Consider the following 25,358-nt stretch of genomic DNA (forward strand, 5'->3'; position numbering starts at 1 on the left):
ACTATGCTTGTTCTGTGAGACAGGAAGACAAAGAGGATGCTGTGTTCGAATGCGACTGGGAGGGAGGGCTGCTTCAGACGGGGTTCACGGAAGGCCTCGGTAGAAGGGACATTCAAACACACCTGACAATGAGAGCCATCATAAGCAAAGGTGTGGTGCCACCACACCTGCCTGAGGAAACAGCAAGCATGATGGCTCTGAGGAGGGCTGAGGCTGAAGAAGCTAGCAGGTAGTGAACAAAAGATGACATTGGGATGTAGGCAAAATCTTACCATGTAAGGTTTTTTTAATAAATAGAAGTAAGTCTGGATTGTACTTATATTTTATTATACCAAGCAGTCTGGCTCCGCTTTCTAAAATATTCACAAGCCCCCCTCCCCACCTTTTTTTATCTCTTTTAAAGGCCCATTAACTACATTCCATTGTCCACCTTAAGTAACCCAAAAAACTGGCAGAATGTTTAACACCAAAGATATTGTTTAACCTATCTCAGATTAGAATTTTAGTCAAGACTCCCCCTACCCACTTGTGCGTTTTGTTTTTCTTCCTGTTAATTCTATGCAGTTATTTTCATCACCATCAGACAACCACAGTTCAGTTTTGACACCTTATTTTGGTGGTTAATCCACATTGTCAACTATAGTGCTTAGTATCTGGATCTCTCCCAGCTACACCCTTCTTGTCTCTCTCAGCCACTTCTAGTCCAGAACGTCACCTTATCACGTAAAAGCACATGCACTCGCAGCTGTTCGCCTGGCCTTTAGCCTCTCTGTTTTTTGAGTCCAGCCCTTCCAAAGCTGCTTAGCCTCACCACTCCAATCAACTTGAAGCAAACCCTCATTACTGTCAACAAGTTATTTCAGGCAATGTTGTGTGCAAATGTCGGAAAAGATAATGCCAAATTATTCTTTGCCTAAATGAGTGTATGCCTGGACAATCCAAGGAAATAAACTAAAATGCTATTGAACTAACAAGGGAGGTCATTTTACAAATGAGAAAGGGACGCATAGGGAGGTTAAGTAGCCTACTCAAGGTCATGCAAGCTAATAAGTGAAAGATCCAGGCAGTTAACACCAGAGTCTGCACTTCCACCCCATGGGCAAACGTTGAATAAACAGTTCCAAAACAAGATGCAAGTGCTCTTTTAAAATCTTTCCGATTTCAGGGAGTGTCTATTGCCCGGTGCTATCAGATTCCAGCCACTGGAGGCATTGTCATGTTCCATTCACAATAGTAGCTCCTCCTGTGAATAAACTCAGAGAAAAACGCCAGTATATTTAGTGCTATGCCTAAAAGACCTGCAGACCTGTCCTTTTCTTATCAAAGCAAAAAATGTAGTGGTCTCTCTGGCCAGCTAATGTGCATCATGGTACCATTGCAGCAATCGTTTGTAAGTCACGTGGATTTTCTTCCTTTAGAGAGGAAAGCAAGCAAGGCGGAACACTCTGGTGTGTGCAATTTGTGTAACAGCAAGTGCCACCAACCCACAGTCAGGCAAGATAGTAAGAGGCTAGAAAAGTTCCTTGGCAAGTGGAATGAGGAAAACTGAGAGGAGATAAACAAGGCCAAGCAATTAATAGCCTGCTAATCAATCGCAAGATCTTATCTTCCCTAGCAAATAGTTTATACCTCTTCTCCCCAGACAGGGAGTAGCTTAAATCACCCTGGTCAGGGATACAGATAAGAGAGACTGAGTTGGTGCCATTAGAGCCCGCCAAACCCCAGAACAGACGAAGTCAGGAGAATAAATAGCAACAACAAAACACCCCAATTAGAGCCAGACAAATCCAAGGTAAAAGTAAAGCAGTAAAGCTGTCCTGAAAATGATCCCAAACTTGCCCATATGACCATTTTGATGCATTAGTACATTAAAGAACACACCTGTGGTGACGTCACGGAAATGGCGCCGTGAGCAGCGCGTCCGACAGCTCTCCCCTAAATCACAACAAATTTATCAACTAGAAACAGAAAAATTTATCCTCGGAGCATTCCGGAGTTCCACACAAACTGATAGCGAAAGGACTGTTATCACTTGAATCTGAGAGACGAGGGTGTGGAGGAATCTACCACAGGGACGTTCTTTCAAACCGCAAGGAAGTGCGCCTGTGGTGAGTCAGCCCATATACTTGGGAACCGCGAGCAGCCGCGCGCGCCCGGTCCGGTTAAGCACCGCTGACGTTCCCAGCGGCCCGCACACTGCGAGTGGGGGTCACCGACCACCGGTGCCCGGAGCGCCCCATTCGCACGCGTGCCTTGGGCATTCCACGCGCCCAGGGCGCCCTGCTGGCCCGCACACCCAGGGGGCTCCATTATCCTACGCCTGGTGCGGTCCAGCCGCCAGCGGCGGGGCGAGCGGGAGAGGCTTGGGAGATTCTCTCCGTGGGCGGGGCACCTCACCCAGCCATTCAAGCTAACAATCAAGCGTTGGGGGAGGGGCGCGTGCAGGCAGCCTAAAATACCTTCGGAAGCACAGCTGCGACCCAATCACTGAAATTAGCTTAACCCCTGAAATCTGCGCACCCTCGGTTCTAATTGATAAGATCTCTCTCAGTTCAGTGATCCAAGACAAGAGGCGTGATATTTTTTAGTGCCTCTCGCTAAAGGGGCGGGGGCAACTTCTGATTGATAGAGCCTCCATATTCAGGGATAAACGCTAACAAGAAGGACTTGGCAGATAATAAGGTCTATACTACACTAGTCGTAAGCAGAGACTAGTGCCTCTTCTTCCCTGCAAAAACAGGCTACAAAGTGTGGAAAGCCTGGGTTGAGAGGTCCAACTAAATGATAGGCGCTGAACAGTCACCTTGACAACAATTGACTCCCACCCCCGCCTGATTACACTGGAGGCCCTGTCAGAGCCTTTCCCAAAGCCTTGCACTGAGTGGGGATAGAGTGGGGATTTCCCAGCTCTTTGAGCCTCTTACTCCCCAGGCAGAAGCAGTTACAGCCTTATAGCTGGATCACCAGGCTGCTAATTCAGAAAGGGGGGACTAGGAGAGAGAATCCAGGAAAGCAAACTCTCTCATCGTTGGACCCTGCAAACGCCAACAAGCCTTTACTTCCAGCAAGACTAAAGCCAATTATATGACATTGCTATAGAATCCCATCAACTGCAAATCCCTAACTAAGAGTGACACAGGGGCAGAGCCTGGGGTACAGAGTCACCGACCAGGAAGAGGGAGAGAAAAGAAAAAGGAAGAAGTTAACCTCTCAAAATCAAGAAAAACCCACAGACTTTACAACTTGATCCACTAATTTTTTTTTGTTGTTGTTGTTGTTTGTTTCTTCTATCTTTTTGCCTTTATTTCCTCCACCTCGGTCCTTCTATTCTCTGCCCATCTTATGCTTCCCCTTTCTTGAAATACACTACCCATGAGTGTTGCATTTTATTTTTCTTCTTCATCCTCACCCTCCTTTAAGGTTATACTCCAAAACACTTAACTCTCACACTCTCCTCTTTTGTTTTTTTTTTTTTTGTTTCTTTATTTTGTTTTTTTCTCTTCCTATTTTATTTCTTCCTTCGTTTTTCTCTTTTTCTTATTTTTTCCTTTCTATACGTTTTTTCTTTCTCATTTTACTTTCCTCCCATATAATCCTCAATCACGAACAAATTAGTTAATTTGAGACTCAAGGCTTTTTTTTGGCTTTATTTCACTTTTTTGCTTTTGTTTTTGTTTTTTTTTCTTGTTTGTTTATTTTTGTGGCATTTTGGGTCCTCCCAACCCAAGGTCTCCATTGTATTTAGTCTTCGCTCCACTTAATACAACAGATTTTTACTTATTATTTTTATTTTTTCTTCTTTATTATTCTCTTTTGGTCCTTTTTTCTGGTTCCCTCTTATCCCTCTCATTATATCTCTTAGTTGACCATCACTTACAAGCAAATCATCTTATGCTTGTCTAAGATTTTCTTCCTTTTTTTTTTTTTTTTTTGCATTTAGTAGGTCCCTACTCCCTTTTTTTTTTTTTTTTTTTTTTCTGAAGCTGGAAACGGGGAGAGACAGTCAGACAGACTCCCGCATGCGCCCGACCGGGATTCACCCGGCACGCCCACCAGGGGCGACGCTCTGCCCACCAGGGGGCGATGCTCTGCCCATCCTGGGCATCGCCATATTGCGACCAGAGCCACTCTAGCGCCTGAGGGAGAGGCCACAGAGCCATCCCCAGCACCCGGGCCATCTTTGCTCCAATGGAGCCTTGGCTGCGGGAGGGGAAGAGAGAGACAGAGAGGAAAGCGCGGCGGAGGGGTGGAGAAGCAAATGGGCGCTTCTCCTGTGTGCCCTGGCCGGGAATCGAACCCGGGTCCTCCGCACGCTAGGCCAACGCTCTACTGCTGAGCCAACCGGCCAGGGCCCTACTCCCTTTTTTTTTGCCCCTTGAACTCTTCACCCCAAATCAGGCCCTCCATTATAGGCACGATATTTCCCTGAGGAGGGGAGAGGAGGGAAAGAGAAGAGAGAAAAAAAAGGGGGAAATAATAAATTATTACTGTTTTTTTTGTGGGGTGTTTTACCTTTTTTTTTTTTTTTTTTTACTTTTTACTCTTTATTAATTCTAATTAGTGCTATCAATAAGACCACCCTCAGATGCCGATAAGAACGAGGAAATCGAATATTATGGATACAAAAGAAAGAGAGGTAACACAAATAGATGTGGAAAAATCTATGGAGAAAAGACTTAATATATTGGAAGCCTTGGAGCTAAATGACAGAGAATTTAAAATAGAAATCTTAAAAATACTCAGAGATATACAAGAAAACACAGAAAGGCAATATAGGGAGATCAGAAAACAACTCAATGAACACAAAGAATATATTACCAAGGAAATTGAAACTATAAAAACAAATCAAACAGAAATGAAAAACTCAATTCACGAGCTGAAAAACGAGGTAACAAGCTTAGCTAACAGAACAGCCCAGATTGAAGATAGGATTAGTGAAATAGAAGACAAACAACTTGAGGCACAACAGAGAGAAGAAGAAAGAGACTCAAAAATAATAAAAAACGAGAAAGCCCTACAGGAATTGTCTGACTCCATCAGAAAGAATAACATAAGAATAATAGGTATATCAGAGGGAGAAGAGAAAGAAAATGGAATGGAGAATATACTCAAACAAATAATAGACGAGAACTTCCCAAGCCTGTGGAAGGAACTAAAGCCTCAAATTCAAGAAGCAAACAGAACACCAAGTTTTCTTAACCCCAACAAACCCACTCCAAGGCACATCATAATAAAGATGACACAAACCAATGACAAAGAAAAAATTCTCAAGGCAGCCAGGGAAAAGAAGAGTACAACATATAAAGGAAGGCCTATTAGATTATCATCAGATTTCTCAGCAGAAACTCTACAAGCTAGAAGAGAGTGGACCCCAATATTTAAAGCCCTGAAAGAGAAGAACTTTCAGCCAAGAATACTATACCCATCAAAGCTATCCTTCAAGTATGAAGGAGATATAAAAACATTCACAAATACAGAAAAGATGAGAGAATTTATCAACAGAAAGCCCCCACTCCAGGAAATACTAAAGGGGGTTTTCCAACCAGATTCAAAGAACAAAAGAAAACAACACCACAAGTAACAGCTCCACCAAGAACACAATAAAACCAAACTTACTGTGACAACAAAGGAAAAAAAGGGGGGAGAGGATGGAGATTAACAGTAGCAAAGGATGATGAAGTGCAGAAATACTTATAAGATAGGGTACTACAATGAATATGGTAGGTACCCTTTTCATTACTTAATGGTAACCACCCTTAAAAAAACCACCACAAAAACACTTGACTTAAAAAAGGTAGCAACAGAGGAAAGAAGTATGGAACACAAACAAACAAAAACAAATGATAGAAAAACAAAAGAGAAGAATCAAACTAGATACAAAACTAACAGAAAGCAATTTATAAAATGGCAGTAGGGAACCCACAAGTGTCAATAATTACACTAAATGTAAATGGATTAAACTTACCAATAAAAAGACACAGAGTAGCAGAATGGATTAAAAAAGAAAATCCAACTATATGCTGCCTACAAGAAACACATCTAAGCAACAAGGATAAAAACAAATTCAAAGTGAAAGGCTGGAAAACAATACTCCAAGCAAACAACACCCAAAAAAAAGCAGGCGTAGCAATACTCATATCTAATAATGCTGACTACAAGACAGAAAAAGTACTCAGAGACAAAAATGGTCATTTCATAATGATTAAGGGGAAGTTGAATCAAGAAGACATAACAATCCTTAATATATATGCACCAAACCAAGGAGCACCAAAATATATAAGACAGCTACTTATTGACCTTAAAACAAAAACTAACAAAAATACAATCATACTTGGAGACCTCAATACACCGCTGATGGCTCTAGATCGGTCATCCAAACAGAGAATCAATAAAGATATAGTGGCCTTAAATGAAATACTAGAACACCTGGATATGATAGACATCTACAGGACACTTCATCCCAAAGCGACAGAGTATACATTTTTCTCTAGTATACATGGAACATTCTCAAGAATTGACCATATGTTGGGCCACAAAGACAATATCAGCAAATTTAGAAAAATTGAAATTGTACCAAGCATATTTTCTGATCATAAAGCCTTGAAACTAGAATTCAACTGCAAAAAAGAGGGGGAAAAACCCACAAAAATGTGGAAACTAAACAACATACTTCTAAAAAATGAATGGGTCAAAGAAGAAATAAGCGCAGAAATCAAAAGATATATACAGACAAATGAAAATGAAAATACGACATATCAGAATCTCTGGGATGCAGCAAAAGCAGTAATAAGAGGAAAGTTCATATCACTTCAGGCCTATATGAACAAACAAGAGAGAGCCGAAGTAAACCACTTAACTTCACACCTTAAGGAACTAGAAAAAGAAGAACAAAGACAACCTAAAACCAGCCGAAGAAAGGAGATAATAAAAATCAGAGCAGAAATAAATGAAATAGAGAACAGAAAAACTATAGAAAAAATCAATAAAACAAGGAGCTGGTTCTTTGAAAAGATCAACAAAATTGACAAACCCTTGGCAAGACTCACCAAGGAAAAAAGACACAGGACTCAAATAAATAAAATCCAAAATGAAAGAGGAGAGATCACCACAGACATCATAGATATACAAAGAATTATTGTAGAATACTATGAAAAATTATATGCCACCAAATACAACAATCTAGAAGAAATGGATAAATTCCTAGAACAATACAACCTTCCTAGACTGAGTCATGAAGAAGCAGAAAGCCTAAACAGACCAATCAGCAGGGAGGAAATAGAAAAAACTATTAAAAATCTCCCCAAAAATAAAAGTCCAGGCCCAGACGGTTATACTAGTGAATTCTATCAAACATTCAAAGAAGACTTGGTTCCTATTCTACTCAAAGTCTTCCAAAAAATTGAAGAAGAAGCAATACTTCCAAACACATTTTATGAGGCCAACATAACCCCCATACCAAAACCTGGCAAGGATGGCACAAAGAAAGAAAACTACAGACCAATATCTCTAATGAATACAGACGCTAAAATACTAAACAAAATACTGGCAAACCGAGTACAACAACATATTAAAAAAATAATACATCATGATCAAGTGGGATTCATCCCAGAATCTCAAGGATGGTTCATCATACGCAAAACGGTTAACGTAATACACCATATCAACAAAACAAAGAACAAAAACCACATGATCTTATCAATAGATGCAGAAAAGGCTTTTGATAAAATACAACACAATTTTATGTTTAAGACTCTCAACAAAATGGGTATAGAAGGAAAATATCTCAACATGATAAAGGCCATATATGATAAACCTTCAGCCAACATCCTATTAAACGGCATAAAACTGAGGACTTTCTACCTTAAATCAGGAACAAGACAGGGTTGTCCACTCTCTCCACTCTTATTCAACGTGGTGCTAGAAGTTCTGGCCAGAGCAATCAGACAAGACAAAGAAATAAAAGGCATCCATATCGGAAAAGAAGAAGTAAAGCTATCACTTTTTGCTGATGATATGATCCTATACATCGAAAACCCGAAGGACTCCACAAAAAGATTATTAGAAACAATAAACCAATACAGTAAGGTCGCAGGATACAAAATTAACATACAAAAGTCCATAGCCTTTCTATATGCCAACAATGAAATATTAGAAAACGAACTCAAAAAAATAATCCCCTTCACGATTGCAACAAAAAAAATAAAATACCTAGGAATAAACATAACAAAGAACGTAAAGGACCTATATAATGAAAATTACAAAGCATTGTTAAGGGAAATCGAAAAAGATACAATGAGATGGAAAAATATTCCTTGTTCTTGGATAGGAAGAATAAATATAATCAAAATGGCCATATTACCCAAAGCAATATACAAATTTAATGCAATTCCCATCAAAATCCCTATGAGATTTTTTAAAGAAATGGAACAAAAAATCATCAGATTTATATGGAACTATAAAAAACCCCGAATAGCCAAAACAATCCTAAGGAAAAAGAATGAAGCTGGGGGCATTACAATACCTGACTTTAAACTATATTATAGGGCCACGATAATCAAAACAGCATGGTATTGGCAGAAAAATAGACACTCAGACCAATGGAACAGAATAGAAAGCCCAGAAATAAAACCACATATATATGGTCAAATAATCTTTGATAAAGGGGCCAACAACACACAATGGAGAAAAGAAAGCCTCTTCAACAAATGGTGTTGGGAAAACTGGAAAGCCACATGCAAAAGAATGAAACTCGACTACAGCCTGTCCCCGTGTACTAAAATTAATTCAAAATGGATCAAAGACCTAAATATAAGACCTGAAACAATAAACTACATAGAAGAAGACATAGGTACTAAAATCATGGACCTGGGTTTTAAAGAACATTTTATGAACTTGACTCCAATGGCAAGAGAAGTGAAGGCAAAGATAAATGAATGGGACTACATCAGAATTAAAAGTTTTTGCTCAGCAAGAGAAACTGATATCAAAATAAACAGACAGCCAACTATATGGGAACTGATCTTTTCAAACGACAGCTCAGATAAGGGCCTAATATCCAAAATTTACAAAGAACTCATAAAACTCAACAACAAACAAACAAACAATCCAATAAAAAAATGGGAAGAGGACATGAACAGACACTTCTCCCAGGAAGAGATACAAATGGCCAACAGATATATGAAAAGATGCTCAGCTTCATTAGTTATTAGAGAAATGCAAATCAAAACTACAATGAGATACCACCTCACTCCTGTTAGATTAGCTATTATCAACAAGACGGGTAATAGCAAATGTTGGAGAGGCTGTGGAGAAAAAGGAACCCTCATTCACTGTTGGTGGGACTGTAAAGTAGTACAACCATTATGGAGGAAAGTATGGTGGTTCCTCAAAAAACTGCAAATAGAACTACCTTATGACCCAGCAATCCCTCTACTGGGTATATACCCCAAAACCTCAGAAACATTGATACGTGAAGACACATGTAGCCCCATGTTCATTGCAGCACTGTTCACAGTGGCCAAGACATGGAAACAACCAAAAAGCCCTTCAATAGAAGACTGGATAAAGAAGATGTGGCACATATACACTATGGAATACTACTCAGCCATAAGAAATGATGACATCAGATCATTTACAGCAAAATGGTGGGATCTTGATAACATTATAAGGAGTGAAATAAGTAAATCAGAAAAAAACAAGAACTACATGATTCCATACATTGGTGGAACATAAAAATGAGACTAAGAGACATGGACAAGAGTGTGGTGGTTACCAAGGGTGGGGGGGGAGGGAGGACATGGGAGGGAGGGAGGGAGAGAGTTAGGGGGAGGGGGAGGGGCACAGAGAACTAGATAGAGGGTGACGGAGGACAATCTGACTTTAGGTGAGGGGTTTGCAACATAATTTGATGACAAAATAACCTAGACATGTTTTCTTTGAATATATGTACCCTGATTTATTAATGTCATCCCATTACCATTAATAAAAATTTATTAAAAAAAAATAAAAAGAACACACCTGAAAAGCTGTTGAATATTCTGCTGAGACCCTCCCCTGAAAACTCCCCTGAAGCTCTTGCCTGAAAACAGGTAAGGACCCAGAAGACAAAGAACCCAGTGCACACCCTCCAGCATGCCCGGAGCCCCTTCTTCCCCCAGGCACGCACTTTTGCTTTCTTTCTCCTAAGCTCACAGAACAAGCCACAGGACTTGCAACCGGGTTATCAGTGGACAGCAGCACTCATCCCAAGCTAACCCCTTGCACCTGCTTCCAAGGGCCCTTCTTTTGCCTCTGAAACTTCCTTTCCTGAGTCCATGCAACCCAGCCTGGCTCAGTTCTGTTACTGTGACTTCCTTTCCTGAGTCTAGACAGCCCAGTCGAAGCTCACTCCTATTGCTGTGATCTTGCCTCTTTTTGTTTTTTTAAGTGAAAGGAGGAGAGATAAAGACAGACTCCTGCATGCGCCGGACAGGGATCCACCCGGCAATCCCCATCTGGAGCTGATACTCGAATCAACTGAGCTGTCCTCAGGTCCTGGGGCCAATGCTCAGGCCAACCAAGCTATCTTCAGTGCCTGGGGCTGATGCTCACACCAACTGAGTCACTGGCTTTGAGAGGGGGAGAGGAGCAGATGGTCACTTCTCATGTGTGCCCTGACCGGGGATGGAACCTTGGACATCTATATGCTGGGCTGATGCTCTATCTATTGAGACAACAGGCCAGGGGCACCTCTTCTTTTAATTTTTTTTTTACACTGAGAGACGCCAATCTGTTCTTCCATCCATTTGTGCACTCATTGATTGCTTCTTGTATGTGCCCTGACCAGTATAGAACCCACAACCTTTATTCAGAAGGTGCTCGAGCCAACTGAGCTACCTGGCCAGGGTTGCCTCTTCTGTCATAAGCCCTTCCTTTGTTTCACTGTCTCCGGATTTAATAAGCACTCTCAAAATCACCTGGTAGTGTATTGTGAAATTGTTCCTACTTGAAGTCAAGAGCACACATTCCAGAAGGTGCTGGGACAGACCCGCCTAGGTCATGGAGACAATAGGAGAGTTTATATTAGAACAAAGATTGCTGTTCTCTGCTGAGTTATTAGTAAAAAAGGCAGTCTGTGTTTTTAACTTCCTCGGTTAAGCTAGCTTCATGAATAAAGCTCTTTGTATATTAATAAGATGACCAACATTTTCACAATGAAAAGGACAAAAATAAATTGAAGAAAACAATATTGTAAATAAAAGAAACATTTTATTCATTGCAACAATAATACACTATAATACGATAAATGCATAATAAAAACATTTATAATATTTTATATTGTAATTATGCTTACATGCCTATTAGTTTTTAATATTTTAATTTTAAAAACTTTAAATTTAATTTTAAATTAGTATTTAATATTTTAATTTTAAGAAAAAAGCACTCATTTAGATACAAATACGTCACATCACACGCAATGGATCGACTGCATGGATCAAATATACGGACATTTACAGATTAGTCTTCCAATATCAAAAAGGAGGACATGTAGGAGGATACTTTTCCAGGGAGGACGGAACTTACAAAAGAGGGGCTGTCCTCCCTAAAGGAGGACGATTGGTCACCTTAATATTAAGGAAGTCAGGGTTTCTTTCACCCTTGAGCTAGAAAGCCACCAGAGAAAATTTCTGCGATGAAAGGCAATCCACATGTGTGTTTCCCACCTGGACGCCGGAATTTGTAGTCTATCCTTTCTGTGTATCCTCGGCTCCTACTGTAGGGCCGGGCAAAGGGTCCAGCAGTGCTGAGACGGTCCAATCGTCCACACGGTAACCTGTGACAAGTTGTGTAAAGCCGCTTCCAGAATTAAAACATTCAGGTTTCACCAACACAGTGAGGCCACGGGGTTCCCAAGCCATGTCGGTTTCGAGGCTCGGCTCGGCCTGAAACCCAACCGCCGCCCGCCAGCGCCGCGTCGCCGTGGGGCCCAGCAGCCAAGGCCCACGGGGGACGTGGAGGTGTTTCTCACCGTTAGCAGCAGGTATCGGCCCTGTTAACAGCACTCAGTCCTCCACGATCCCACGATCCCTTGCGCCAAGGACACGTCCGTCGGCTCCGCAGAGCCCTTCTACCCCGCTGCGGTTCCTCTCTATGATCCGTTGCCGCGTTGCGAGTGGATGTCATGGCGGCCGGCGTCGAGTTGGTAGGAGTTGTCCACAGAACTGGGGGAAGTCACTAAAGCAGAGGAAAAAGTGGCCCAACCTGGACGGTGGGAAGTCGTGAGAATGAGCGGAGGCCCCGCGGGGCTGACTGTGTGACAGGAGGCGGGCCCCCGCTAAAGCCCCAGGCCAGGCCTCCGTGTTTCTGTGCAGACCCGGACTTCGGTGGGAGCCCCCCAAGTCGGAGTTGCCTAGGAACCCCTCATTGTGTTATCGAATCCTGAGTGTTCAGATTTTGGAGCGAAGGCAGCGGTTCGAGGACAGTTGGGATCGTCCGACGGTGCTGGACGCTTTTCTCGGGGCGGACCAGGTTGTTCTCTTAACCCGCAGCGATGTCGTCCTGGCTTGGGGGCCTCGGCTCCGGTTTGGGTCAAGTCGGGGGCAGCCTGGCTTCCCTCACTGACCATATTTCAAACTTGACAAAGGATATGCTGATGGAGGGCACGGAGGAAGTGGAAGGTAACAGCTGGAGCGATGGGGGTGGGCTTTCCTGGGACCCTGGGAGCGTCCGTTTGGTCCCCACTTCCATCCGTCAGGGACGTGGATGGGTCGCAGAGGAGTGTCACTCCGCCCTTTTTTCTGACACTCTTTTGACTCTTAAGCGATTTTCTCCGATGGAAGACCACTGGCGTCCGGGGGAAGAGTTCTGGTTCTCCTCCCTTTTACATACTTTGTGCATCTCCGATCGGAGTGAAACTGCTCCTACGTTGACTAGTTTGTTTGGTTCCTCCACGCCCACCGCTTACTTCGTCCTTAACTTGGAGGCGGAACTGATTTCGATAGTCTTCCTTTACACTGACAGTTAAAAAAAAAAAAAAAAAAGATTTGTCTATGACACATAGTCACTTGCCCCCTTTGATTTATGTAGCAATTGCAGTAATTCATAGTATTAAGTATCGCAGGGGTCCCCAAACTTTTTACACAGGGGGCCAGTTCACTGTCCCTCAGACTGTTGGAGGGCCGTACTATAAAAAAAACTATGAACAAATCCCTATGCACACTGCACATATCTTATTTTAAAGTAAAAAAACAAAACGGGAACAAATACAATATTTAAAATAAAGAACAAGTAAATTTTTTAAAATAAATTTTTATTAATGTTAATGGGATGACATTAATAATTCAGGGTATATATATATATTCAAAGAAAACATGTCTAGGTTATCTTGTCATTAAATTATGTTGCATACCCCTCACCCAGAGTCAGATTGTCCTCCGTCACCCTCTATCTAGTTTTCTCTGTGCCCCTCCCCCTCCCCCTAACTCTCTCCCTCCTTCCCTCCTGCGTCCTCCCTCCCCCCACCCCTGGTAACCACCGCTCTCTTGTCCATGTCTCTTAGTCTCGTTTTTAAGAACAAGTAAATTTAAATCAACAAACTGACCAGTATTTCAATGGGAACTATGCTCCTCTCACTGACCACCAATGAAAGAGATGCCCCTTCCAGAAGTGCAGAGGGGCCAGATAAATGGCCTCAGGGGGCCGCATGCCGGGCCGTAGTTTGGGGACCCCTGAAGTATCGCTTTCCCTGTCTGACTCGAGTATATTGCTAGTGAAACAGCTGTTTTTTTCTATCAGTTATTTTATAATTCTGCTTATTCAGGTGACATAGTGTCCCAACTGAAATTGTGTTTTTTCTACCTAATTGCCTACTGCCCCAATAGAACAAGAGACATACTCGATTCTTGGGGTACCCTTAGCAACCGTCACTAGTTTTTGAAACCCTCCTTTTGTTTTACTAATGAATAGTGACTAAGTTACATGGTAATTAATGATTAAATTAATTACTATTTTGATTTCTTGCGATTTCTTTCAGCAAGTGGTATTTAGATCAAAAGAGTTCTTTAATGTCAGTCTAGGTCTGCCTCCAGTGAAGTGATGGGCTGGTCTTTTGGATGAGAGCTGTCCCTTTGATAGTTTTATTTTTTATATATTAATAAATTAGTATTCTGGTTTAATTTTTTAAATCCTGATTGAACTGAACCTTCATGTTTGACTGAAGTGAAGTTAGTTTGATAAAAAGGATAGTATTTATATTTAGCATTTCTGTGCGGTCTATTTGGTGGGGGGGAATTGGGGAGCTGCCTAACCCATTTTACTGCTTGGGGTACCCCTTGGGTGGGAGGTTGGGAATGGGAATGAAAGGGGTCCGTCCTGGGTTTGGGAAGGAAAGGGTCATGTGAGGTTGAGGACATTCAGAAGCAGAGAAGGGCTGGGTAACATGGAAAGTGATTAATCTCTACTTGTAACCTACATAGGGGAAAAGAGTTGGCAATCCCTTTGGCCCTAAACCAGAAAATATGCATCCCTCCAACCTGGATGTCCTGCAGGCTTAAGGTGGAAATCATATTGTTCTTCCCACCAAATATGTCCCTGTATTCGCAGTCTTATGCTGTCACCATCTCCCCAGTCTCCTAAAGAAGTAATCTTTGTCTTCCTTGCTTAGCCTCTTTTTCATCTCCTCCTTCCAACTGGTCACCAAATGTTGTTCATCCCGTGCCAGAATTGTTTCTTGTGTTTGCCCTTTCCTTCTTACTCCTGTCTTTAGTTCCTACCCCCATTTTCTTTCCCATGCACTGTTTCCCATTCGCATCTGTCATCCATGTCTCCCTACTCCACTCCATTTTCTGTTGTGTTGCCAGTTACTATTCTGAAAACATAAGTGCTGTAAAAATCTCTTGACCCTGTTACTTAAGGGATGAAATTGAAATCTCTTAGTTTTGGGAGACCAGAAACCTGTCCTATCTGGGTTCAACCTACCTTTTCCAGGCTCTTGTTCCCTCCCCTTCTCTCTCAGGTGCCAAACATAAGCACATTCACATACAGTTGCACCCAGACCTTATGGCCCATGGAACTTTGTGTACCTGCCCAACTTCCAGCCTCTGCATGAGAAGCTCTTCCTTTCCTACTTCCTTCTCTGTCCTCCTTTGCCTAGGAAAGAATTTTTCCTGTATGACCTTGCTCACATGTCAGGTACTTGGTGAAACCATGCCCACTCTTTGATGGGTTTAATTGATTGCAGGTGATCTGTGTTCTAACACAACTTTGTGGATCTGGCTCTGACAGCACTTACCGTGTTGAGTTGTAATGTATATCTTTCCTTGATGCCCAGGGTAGGGACTGGATTCTATTTATCCTTGTATTACCAGTATTTGCCATCTTGTTACATAATAGCTTCTCAGTGAAAATTTTGCTCAGTGATTAAAAATCTGCTAAGTTGCTTAGTGCTTTTGTTTTCCTTTGTATTAAAGTAGGACTTAACACCTAATTTATAGGTTTTGTAAATCATTTAAAAATAAGGTCAGAGTACAGTTAATTTATTCATGCAACAAGTATTTATTGAGTGTGTATCATGTGTCAGCAGGGAACAAGATAATAGTTCCAAAATAGCACTGTTGTACAGCTTGATAATCATCTATATTGACAATATCAGAAAGTTGCTATTTTACCAAACACTGTACTGATTTATTCAAGGTTAGGACTTGGAATTTTAAGTCAGACATGGGTTGAAACTCTACTTCTATGTATTAAATATTGTGTGATCTTGAGCAAATTATTAAATATTTAACCTTTAAAAGGCTGGGTTTTCTCATCTGTTAAATAGGGACAATCATGGCCCTGACCGGTTGGCTCAGTGGTAGAGTGTCGGCCTGACGTGCGGAAGTCCCGGGTTCGATTCCCGGCCAGGGCACACAGGAGAAGCGCCCATCTGCTTCTCCACCTCTCCCCCTTTCCTTCCTCTCTGTCTCTCTCTTCCCCTCCCGCAGCCAAGGCTCCATTGGAGCAAAGATGGCCCAGGTGCTGGGGATGGCTCCATGGCCTCTGCCTCAGGTGCTAGAGTGGCTCTGGTCGCAATAGAGCGACCCCGTCCCCCCATGGGCAGAGCATCACCCCCTGGTGGGCGTGCCGGGTGGATCCCTGTCAGGGGTATGCGGGAATCTGTCTGACTGCCTCCCCGTTTCCAGCTTCAGAAAAATAAAAATAAATAAATAAATAAATAAAAATAAATAGGGACAATCATATATCCTGAGGTTAGGAGGATTAAGTGAAATCGTGAGTGTCAAATGCCTAGCACTGTGCCTACCAAATAGTAAGCATTAATAAACTGTAGCTGTTGTTTTGTTTTCCCTCATTGAGGAAGAGTTTTTGGGTCTGTATAATATTCCCCTTTTATTGTTAAAAAGGCCAAGATTATTTGAGGGGAGGGGAAAGACAGAGGTCTGCAGTTTTTAACACTCTTTAAAATAATCAGTGCTAATATAATTAGATTATAATTTGTTCTCTTCTGAGTAGCAATCACAGTCCTGTCCGAGTTTTTAAGCAAGATGTATAAACAACCAGAGAAGCAACCCCACCTGGTGCATTTCAAACCAAGAATAATGGGTTTGTCACTTTTATTGGATGCCACTTGTATTTTCTTTTGATTTAAACTGTAATCCAGAGAACTTGTTTTTTGTTGTTGTTTTGTTTTTTTGTTTGTTTTTTTACAAGGACAGAGAGAGAGTCAGAGAGAGGGATAGACAGGAACCGAGAGAGATGAGAAGCATCAATCATCGGTTTTTTGTTGCGACAACTTAGTTGTTCATTGATTGATTTCTCATATGTGCCTTGACCGCGGGCCTTCAGGAGACCGAGTAACACCTTGCTCGAGCCAGCGACCTTGGGTCCAAGCTGGTGGGCTCTTTGCTCAAGCCAGATGACCCCGCGCTCAAGCTGGCGACCTCTGGGTCTCAAACCTGGGTCCTCCGCATCCCAGTCTGACGCTCTATACACTGCTTCACCGCCTGGTCAGGCCAGAGAACTTGTTTTTATAGTCTTAAGGTGCTAGGAGTAATGAAAGTACTATTCCTTAGAAAAAGCCTGACTGTGGATGATATTTCTCTGGAAGCTTCCATGGTGCCCTTTTACCCATGCTGGCTTCTGACTTGTCTTTTACATGAAAATGTAAAAACCAGACTAAGCTCTTCCCATGTTAAATAAAGTGTGTCTGTTATTTGAAATGAGTGTTCTTTTAGTGTAGTTTCATTCCTTGTTTTAGGTCATTAATCATTTGATAGTACTGGGAGCAGAAGTGAGAATTAAGGCCTCAAACCCCAGTTGCATAAACTTTATCTAAACAGAAAGATTTAATGTAAAATTTAATTTTCCAAGTTTTAATGAACACACCAGGGGATAAAGGTAGGCATCCTAGGATGTCAATGATAGGCAAAAAGGATGACTTCTGTGACGTAAAGAACATTTGTGGCAGTAGGAAGCTGGGATTAGATCAAGTGATATTTATCTTCTGAATATGTTCTCTGACCAGCATACCATTCTGCTTAAAGCTCAGTGAAATATATTTCTCTTAAAATGCCTGTTGAGCCTGACCTTTGGTGGTGCCGTGGATAAAGTGTCTACCTGGAAATGCTGAGGTCGCCGGTTTGAAACCCTGGGCTTGCCTGGTCAAGGCACATATGGGAGTTGATGCTTCCAGCTCCTCCCCCTTCTCTCTCACTGTCTCTCTCTCTCCTCTCTAAAAATGAATAAATAAATAAAAAATTAAAAAAAAATGCCTGTTGATTAGTATATATGGTATTGATCATATATTCAGTATGTGCTGTTTCTTTTGTAGGAGAATTACCTCATTATAGGAGAAAGGAAATTGAAGCCATTCATGCAACCTTAAGATCAGAGGTAAGGAAACTTAAAGAATATTATTGAATTTAGGTTTTTCTTTTTTGAAGCCATGACAGTTATTCATGCTTTATTTCAGTCTTCTCTGTTTAATGCACTGCTTTCCACTTTTCTCTCTTTCTCTTCTATTTTTTAAGCATTATCATCTTCATTTAGATGAAGAATATATTTACATGCTATTGGACTTGACTATTTAATATTCTTATCTTGGCTTATATGTGCTAATATTGGTACAAAAATTGCCAAATGATAAAAGTGGTAGCTGTTTATCACTATCAAGGATTTACTGTGTTCTAACCATATGCAGTACTACATTTATCTAAGTATAATGTGAAGAATGCAATTCTGTTTCATCTAGAGCTTTTTAATCCGCTAAAATTTAAAAAGTGTGATATTTGTATACAAAGAAATTATAGGAATAGCAAGTTAACTTTATAATCTTTTTCACTATTAGTCAGTGCCTTGTGATGACTGGTGTTGGACATCGTACTTAATAGGGATGAGGAAAACTTGGAAAGGGTTCAAAGGAAAGCCATAAAGAACATAAAAGGATTTAAAGGGTGATGTATTGTAAAATCATTGTCAAAAAATATTGTGAGATAAAATCTTTTCCTATTAAATATCTAACTGGATGAGGACAATGTATTTCATATTTGTTCTTAGGAGTGTATTGCTCACTCAGCAGTTCTTGAGTTTGAGAAAATTTGCATGGAATATTGTTATTTAAAGACTTGTCTGAGATTTTGCCTCAACACAGTTTCACTGTAACTGTTAGGTTCTAGTGTGCTATTTTCTGTTTCTCAGCATTAATCTTAGTTGTGTAATAATTGTTTAATATTCGCCTCTGTTTTTTTCTTTTTGTTGAAAAATGAAAATTCTAAATTTTCAACTGTGTTCAATGAAAGCAAAAAGACACAAAAACGCTACAAAGATGAAACTGCCAGATAGCTTTTATCTTTTAAAAACATGATGTAATACTTTGGGCAATGCAGTCAGAAAACTGGTTATTTTACTATTGCAGTAGTCTTTTGGGTGATTCCACCAGTCTTTCAATTTCTTATTATAAGTCTTTTTAGCATAGTCAGGAATAATTGATGAATAATGAGAAAATAATTCTTAGGATGATAAAACAGCAAAATGTTTTTTGGGTTTTTTGGTATTTTTCTGAAGCTGGAAACGGGGAGAGACAGTGAGACAGACTCCCGCATGCGCCTGACCGGGATCCACCCGGCACGCTCACCGGGGGCAACGCTCTGCCGCGACCAGAGCCACTCTAGCGCCTGGGGCAGAGGCCAAGGAGCCATCCCCAGCGCCCGGGCCATCTTTGCTCCAATGGAGCCTTGGCTGTGGGAGGGGAAGAGAGAGACAGAGAGGAAGGAGGGGGGGGGGTTGGAGAAGCAAATGGGCGCTTCTCCTATGTGCCCTGGCTGGGAATCGAACCCGAGCCCCCCCGCACACCAGGCCTACGCTCTACTGCTGAGCCAACCGGCCAGGGCCAGCAAAATGTTTTAAGATACAGAAAACACAAGAGCCTTACAATCCCATGATTATTCTTAGACTTATAAAAGGGCCCAATGTATCCTACAGTAGTTGCAAGATAGAATGAATTTTATTCTGTTAAAAATAGGTGAATTTTTTCTTATTTATTGGAAGACCTTTAAAAAATAGAAAGGTAGGCCCTGACCGGTTGGCTCAGTGGTAGAGCGTCGGCCTGGCGTGCAGAAGTCCCAGGTTCGATTCCCGGCCAGGGCACACAGGAGAAGCGCCCATCTGCTTCTCCACCCATCCCCCTCTCCTTCCTCTCTATCTTCCCGTCCCGCAGCGAGGCTCCATTGGAGCAAAGATGGCCCGGGCGCTGGGGATGGCTCCTTGGCCTCTGCCCCAGGCGCTAGAGTGGCTCTGGTCGCAACAGAGCGACGCCCCGGAGGGGCAGAGCATCGCCCCCTGGTGGGCGGCCGGGTGGATCCCGGTCGGGCGCATGCGGGAGTCTGTCTGACTGTCTCTCCCTGTTTCCGGCTTCAGAAAAAAAAAATACAGGGGGAAAAAAAAAAGAAAGGTCTTCGATTCCCGGCCAGGGCACACAGGAGAAGCGCCCATTTGCTTCTCCACCCCTCCGCCGCACCTTCCTCTCTGTCTTTCTCTTCCCCTCCCGCAGCCAAGGCTCCATTGGAGCAAAGATGGCCCGGGCGCTGGGGATGGCTCTGTGGCCTCTGCCTCAGGCGCTAGAGTGGCTCTGGTCGCAACATGGCAACACCCAGGATGGGCAGAGCATCGCCCCCTGGTGGGCAGAGCGTTGCCCCTGGTGGGCGTGCCGGGTGGATCCCAGTCAGGCGCATGCGGGAGTCTGTCTGACTGTCTCTCCCTGTTTCCAGCTTCAGAAAAAAAAAAAATGCAAAAAAAAAAAAAATAGAAAGGTCATGAATATCAATTTTTTTAGATAAGACTACTCATCAAAGAAACTCATAAGCTAAAACTGGTTCCAGTAGCCCTTGATGGTACAACAAGGGTTAAGCAGGATGGAATAGTTCAAGGATATGAGTATCTCATGGATTTCATTGCAGAAATTGTACCCAGAGTTTACAAAGGGTCTGCAGCCAAACTGGAGGCTCTCAGGAGTCTCTCCTTCTCATTATTGCTTCTCTCTGTTTTTCTTTGCATGTGTTTATTCTTTTCTTCTTTCAGACCATCCCTCTCTGCTTTATATTCCACATAATAGAAAATGGCCCATGATAACTCCTGGTGTGTTATGGGTCAGCCACATGAAAAGAATCTTCTTTCATGTGCTTTATCAACCTTTCTGACTCACATGACTACGGAGATGAGGGGAAACAACCAATTAGGTATTGGCCAAATTGAAAGTTTTCAAGTTCTAGTTATTAATCAGAGTTAAATAAATAGCCTTTTATTTTGCGTGAAAGACTAGGTTTGACTTCATAATATTGCATTGCTTCCGTTATGCATGTTGTTTTTAATGTTAACAGAAAATCATGTAAAAGTAGCCAATAGAATAGAAAGTTATTAGTTATGTGAACATTGGTCCTGTTTCTTAGTAATATTTCTTTGACCCTGGTCAGTGGCTCAGTGGACATCCCAGGTTTGATTTCCGGTCAGGGACTTGGGAGAAATGACCATCTGCTTCTTCCTCCCTCTCCCACTTCTCTCCCTTATACTTTCCCACAGCCAGTGGCTTGATTGGTTCATGCCTGGCCCCGGGCACTGCGACTGAGAGTAGCTCCGTTGGAGCATATCAGCTTCAGGTGCTAAAATTACATAGCTCAGTAGTGCTTGAACATCAACCCCAGATGGAATTGTCAGGTGGATCCCAGTAGGGACGCATGTGGGAGTCTGCCTCACTATCTCCCCTCCTATCACCTAAGAAAAAATATACACGCACACACGCACATGCACACACACACACATGTGTATATGTATATATACATACACGTATACATATACAAGGTAATTAAGCTCTGTGTTAGATTTCTGGAGATAGACTCTTGAAATAGGTGTGTATGTTCTAATTTTTTCATAAATGTCAACATCTTAAAACAGGATTGTGATATCTAGATTTGTTGAATTATACTTAATATTTTGTGTACTGTATTTCCCCATGTATAAGATGCTCCCATGTATAAGACACACCTTAATTTGGGGGCCAAAATTTGAAAAAGAAATGTATTACATAAAGTTATGGAACTCGTTTTATTCATCATGAAATTCACACAACTCCTCATCACTGTCAAAACTCCCATCCATTAGCTTGTCCTCATCTGTGTCTGATAATGAATCACTGTCTTCATATATTGCCTTGTCCTCAGTTCCATCTATGGTAGTCAACCTGGTCCCTACCACCCACTAGTGGGCGTTCCAGCTTTCATGGTGGGTGGTAGCAGAGCAACCAAAGTATAAATAAAAAGATAGATTTAACTATAGTAAGTTGTTTTATAAAGATTTATTCTGCCAAACTTAGCAAAAATCTGACATAAAGTACTTGGTAAGTAATTATTATGATATGCTTTAACTTGCTGTAACTCTGGTTTATAAATTTTATAAAGTAAAGTTACTTCCCTACTTTATAAATCACCATTACTGTGGAACCGGTGAGCGGTTAGAAAATTTTACTACTAACAGAGATACAAAAGTGGGCGGTAGGTGTAAAAAGGTTGACTACCCCTGATCTATGGCATTTGAAATGACACAACCACTGTATAAGATGCACCCAGTTTTTAGATCCCAAATTTTTCGGAAAGGGTGCTATACATGGGGAAATACGGTACTTCTAAATGTAGTTTTTCAAACAAAGTTGTTTTCATATTGGAATTTTCAGAGGTGCCTCAGGAGCCTCTGGGGTTCAGGCCGAGAAGTGATGTAAGGCTTAAGGCTTTGGCCTCTACTTTAGCCAGAACTCTTCTTAAAAAAGATTCCTTTTTTGCCTGACCAAGCAGTGTTGCAGTGGATAGAGCGTCGGACTGGGATGTAGAAGGACCCAGGTTCGAGACCCCAAGGTCGCCAGGTTGAGTGCGGGCTCTTCTGGCTTGAGCAAAGCTCACCAGCTTGGACCCAAGGTCGCTGGCTCCAGCAAGGGGTTCCTCGGTCTGCTGAAGGCCCACGGTCAAGGCACATATGAGAAAGCAATCAATGAACAACTAAGGATTCCCAACGAAAAACTGATGATTGATGCTTCTCATCTCTCTCCTTTCCTGTCTGTCTGTCCCTATCTATCCCTCTCTCTGACTCCTCTCTCTCTCTGTTCCTGTAAAAAAAATAAAAAAGATTCCTTTTAAAAAGGAATCTTTGTACTGTTAGGGGAGAAAGCAAAAGTTTAAACGTGTAGTCTAGTTCGTTCATGTACCAGATGTTGGCTGCCTGCTATGTGCTAGACTTTGATTATACAAAGATGGGGTAGACGTTGGTCGGCGGCTTTTTCTTAGCAGAAAATCAAAGTGACCAAGATTTTTTTTAGCTTTGGTTCAGAATTATGCATAAAATCTATAAACATGGTTATTGCACAAGGAACTTTAAAAGTGTGTTTTAAAAAGTGTGTTTAAAGGGCAGAATTTTTGTATGAAGCAATGTTTTTTATAATGCTGTGCATATAACTGTTACAAACGTGTTTTACATTTTAGTCTTTTTATTACAAATACTTTTTCTTTGCTTCTAGAATGAACGACTTAAGAAACTTTGTACTGATTTAGAAGAGAAGCACGAAGCTTCAGAGCTTCAAATAAAGCATCAATCTACAAGTTATCGAAATCAACTACAGCAGAAAGAGGTAAAGGGCATTATAATTGCTTCACACTTATTTTACTGTAAGGTATTTAGAAAGATTTTAAGAATTATATAAATCAAGCTATAGTTAGATAAAAAATAGTGAGAGAGTGTTGAAGTTAATAATTACCAATTCAGTTTGATATCACTAATTTAATAAGAATGCTGTAACTTTTCTATTATGTTTATATTACACAAACTAACCTTTGTGGAGTTTAATTTCTGCTTTCCAAAAGAAGAGTCCTTGTATAAGATATTTTTAGACATTTGTTGCTTATAATTCCTCATTCTATTAAACCTAATTTCTCATCTGTTAATCCAAAATTGTTTGAAATCAGTGTGATCATTGCTGATTTTAATTGCAAGTGATATATGCTATATTTGCATTTTCCTGATTTTCCATGGAAAAATATTAAGTATTTTAGTTGACTATACTGTTCTATAAATTTTTTCCCCTTTAGCTTGATAGAAAGTTATTTTTGGAATTGTTTTCTTTCTTTACAATGCTGGTAATAGATATACAATATAATCAATGCTATCATAAATCCTTAAAAGATACACTATGTCTCTGTGTTTCCTTTTTTAAAAATAATTGTATTTAGAAAATTAAATTTAATGGGGTGACATTGATCAATAAGAGTACATAGGTCATTTTTAAATTACTAAATCCTGTATTACGGGTCTTTTTTAAAAAACAATTTCCATTGATTTAGGAAAGAAGTGGAGGAAGAGAGGGAAGGGGGAGGAAGAGAGAGAAAAAGAGAAGCATCAACGTGTTGCTCCACTTAGTTGTTTCATTTTTAGTTATGCACTTATTGATTGCTTCTCCTACATGCCCTGACTGGGGATTGAACCTGTGACCTCGGTGCTCCAGGACAGTTCTCTGTCCACCGAGCCACCAGGCCAGCGCCTCCATATTTCATTCTGTTGTTGAATTCTCTTTAGTGTTCGGTGCATAATTAGAATTCAGTAAGCACTTCTATTGAATTGAACCATTTCTTATTTCATTTAAATGCTCTTCATTTTGTTGATTAAATGTTCATTTTTACCATAAACTCATATTTGGGTTTATAAAATTTAGATGCATTCATTTTGAATTTCTTTAGTGACATGTTAAGATAAAAAGTTAAGGCAAACCACATTAAAAATAAATATAAGCATTTAAAAAAGAGCTTAATTTCCAATCTGGCAGTAATATATATATTTTTTCTTTTTCAATTACAGTTTATATTCAGTATTATTTTGCATTAATTTCAGGTGTACAGAATAATGGTTAGACAATCATATACTTTAAAAAACATTCCCCCTGATATTTCTGGTACCTACCTGGCACCATACATACTTATCATAGTATAAGATCTACTGGAAAGTTCTGTCCGTTTTTGGAATAAAACAAAATACAAATTTTTCTTACCATCAATAAACTTTATTAAATAATATAATTGCCATTATTATTAATGATTTCTTGCTAACGTGAGGGCAATTTGTATATCCTATTTTTGAAAAATGTTTTATCTTTTGATGCGAAAAATTGAACCAGTGCTTGCTTAATATCTTCTTCATTTTTGAATTTTTTGCCCTTCAAAAAATTTTGTAAGGATAAAAACAAATGATAGTTGGAGGGTGCTAAGTCCGAGGATATGGTGTATGCGACAGACATGCTTCTGTAGCATTTCTTCCTTGTTGAAATTCGTAAAAATTACAGTGGCGTAAATGAACTTTATCAGTAGCCATGGGTACACTATCGCTTCACACATAAGACTAATGTAAATCAACTTTTTTTTAGTTCATTTGCTACGTCAGTATGTATACATTAAGTGATAAAAATAGAGAGGCATATATACGCCAAATAAACGTGCTTACGTGTAGAAACTTGTTGTGATAGAAACGGACAGAACTTTCCGGTACACCTTATTTTTTTTTATTATTGATTTTAAATTATTGTGTTTACATAGATTCTGGTGTCGCCCTGAATGCATCCTCCCTTCCCTGTATTCCCCTCAACATCTCCCTTCCCCCCCTCCCAATAGCACCCTCCCCCCTTCCCTTCAGGTTTATCCCATCCTATCATCCCCTTTCCCTCTGTCCTCTTTTCCTCCGGTCCCTTTGATCCCTCCCCTGTCTCAATTCCGTTCCTCAGTTCACATTGGATTCCTCAAATGAGTGAGGTTATATGATATTTTTCTCTTTCTGCCTGGCTTATTTCACTTAACATAATAGTT

General features: G+C 40.9%; 1 protein-coding gene and 1 non-coding gene across 2 annotated transcripts in view; both read left to right on the forward strand.

The window, feature by feature from the left end:
• The first annotated feature begins 11,804 nt into the window (after nucleotides 1-11,804).
• TRIP11 (thyroid hormone receptor interactor 11) overlaps nucleotides 11,805-25,358 on the forward strand; it is an 82,699-nt gene continuing 69,145 nt past the window's right edge. Inside the window, exons 1-3 of the mRNA XM_066277441.1 lie at nucleotides 11,805-12,656; nucleotides 17,807-17,868; nucleotides 23,030-23,140. Coding sequence (XP_066133538.1) covers nucleotides 12,530-12,656; nucleotides 17,807-17,868; nucleotides 23,030-23,140 — 300 coding nt within the window. The 5' untranslated portion in view covers nucleotides 11,805-12,529. The remainder of the gene's footprint in view (nucleotides 12,657-17,806; nucleotides 17,869-23,029; nucleotides 23,141-25,358) is intronic.
• Nucleotides 15,811-15,886, forward strand: TRNAV-GAC (transfer RNA valine (anticodon GAC)). Its single transcript has one exon. It is a non-coding gene; the product is annotated as a tRNA-Val (tRNA).

Source organism: Saccopteryx bilineata, chromosome 4, assembly GCF_036850765.1.
Source record: "Saccopteryx bilineata isolate mSacBil1 chromosome 4, mSacBil1_pri_phased_curated, whole genome shotgun sequence".
NCBI classification, from domain to species: domain Eukaryota; kingdom Metazoa; phylum Chordata; class Mammalia; order Chiroptera; family Emballonuridae; genus Saccopteryx; species Saccopteryx bilineata.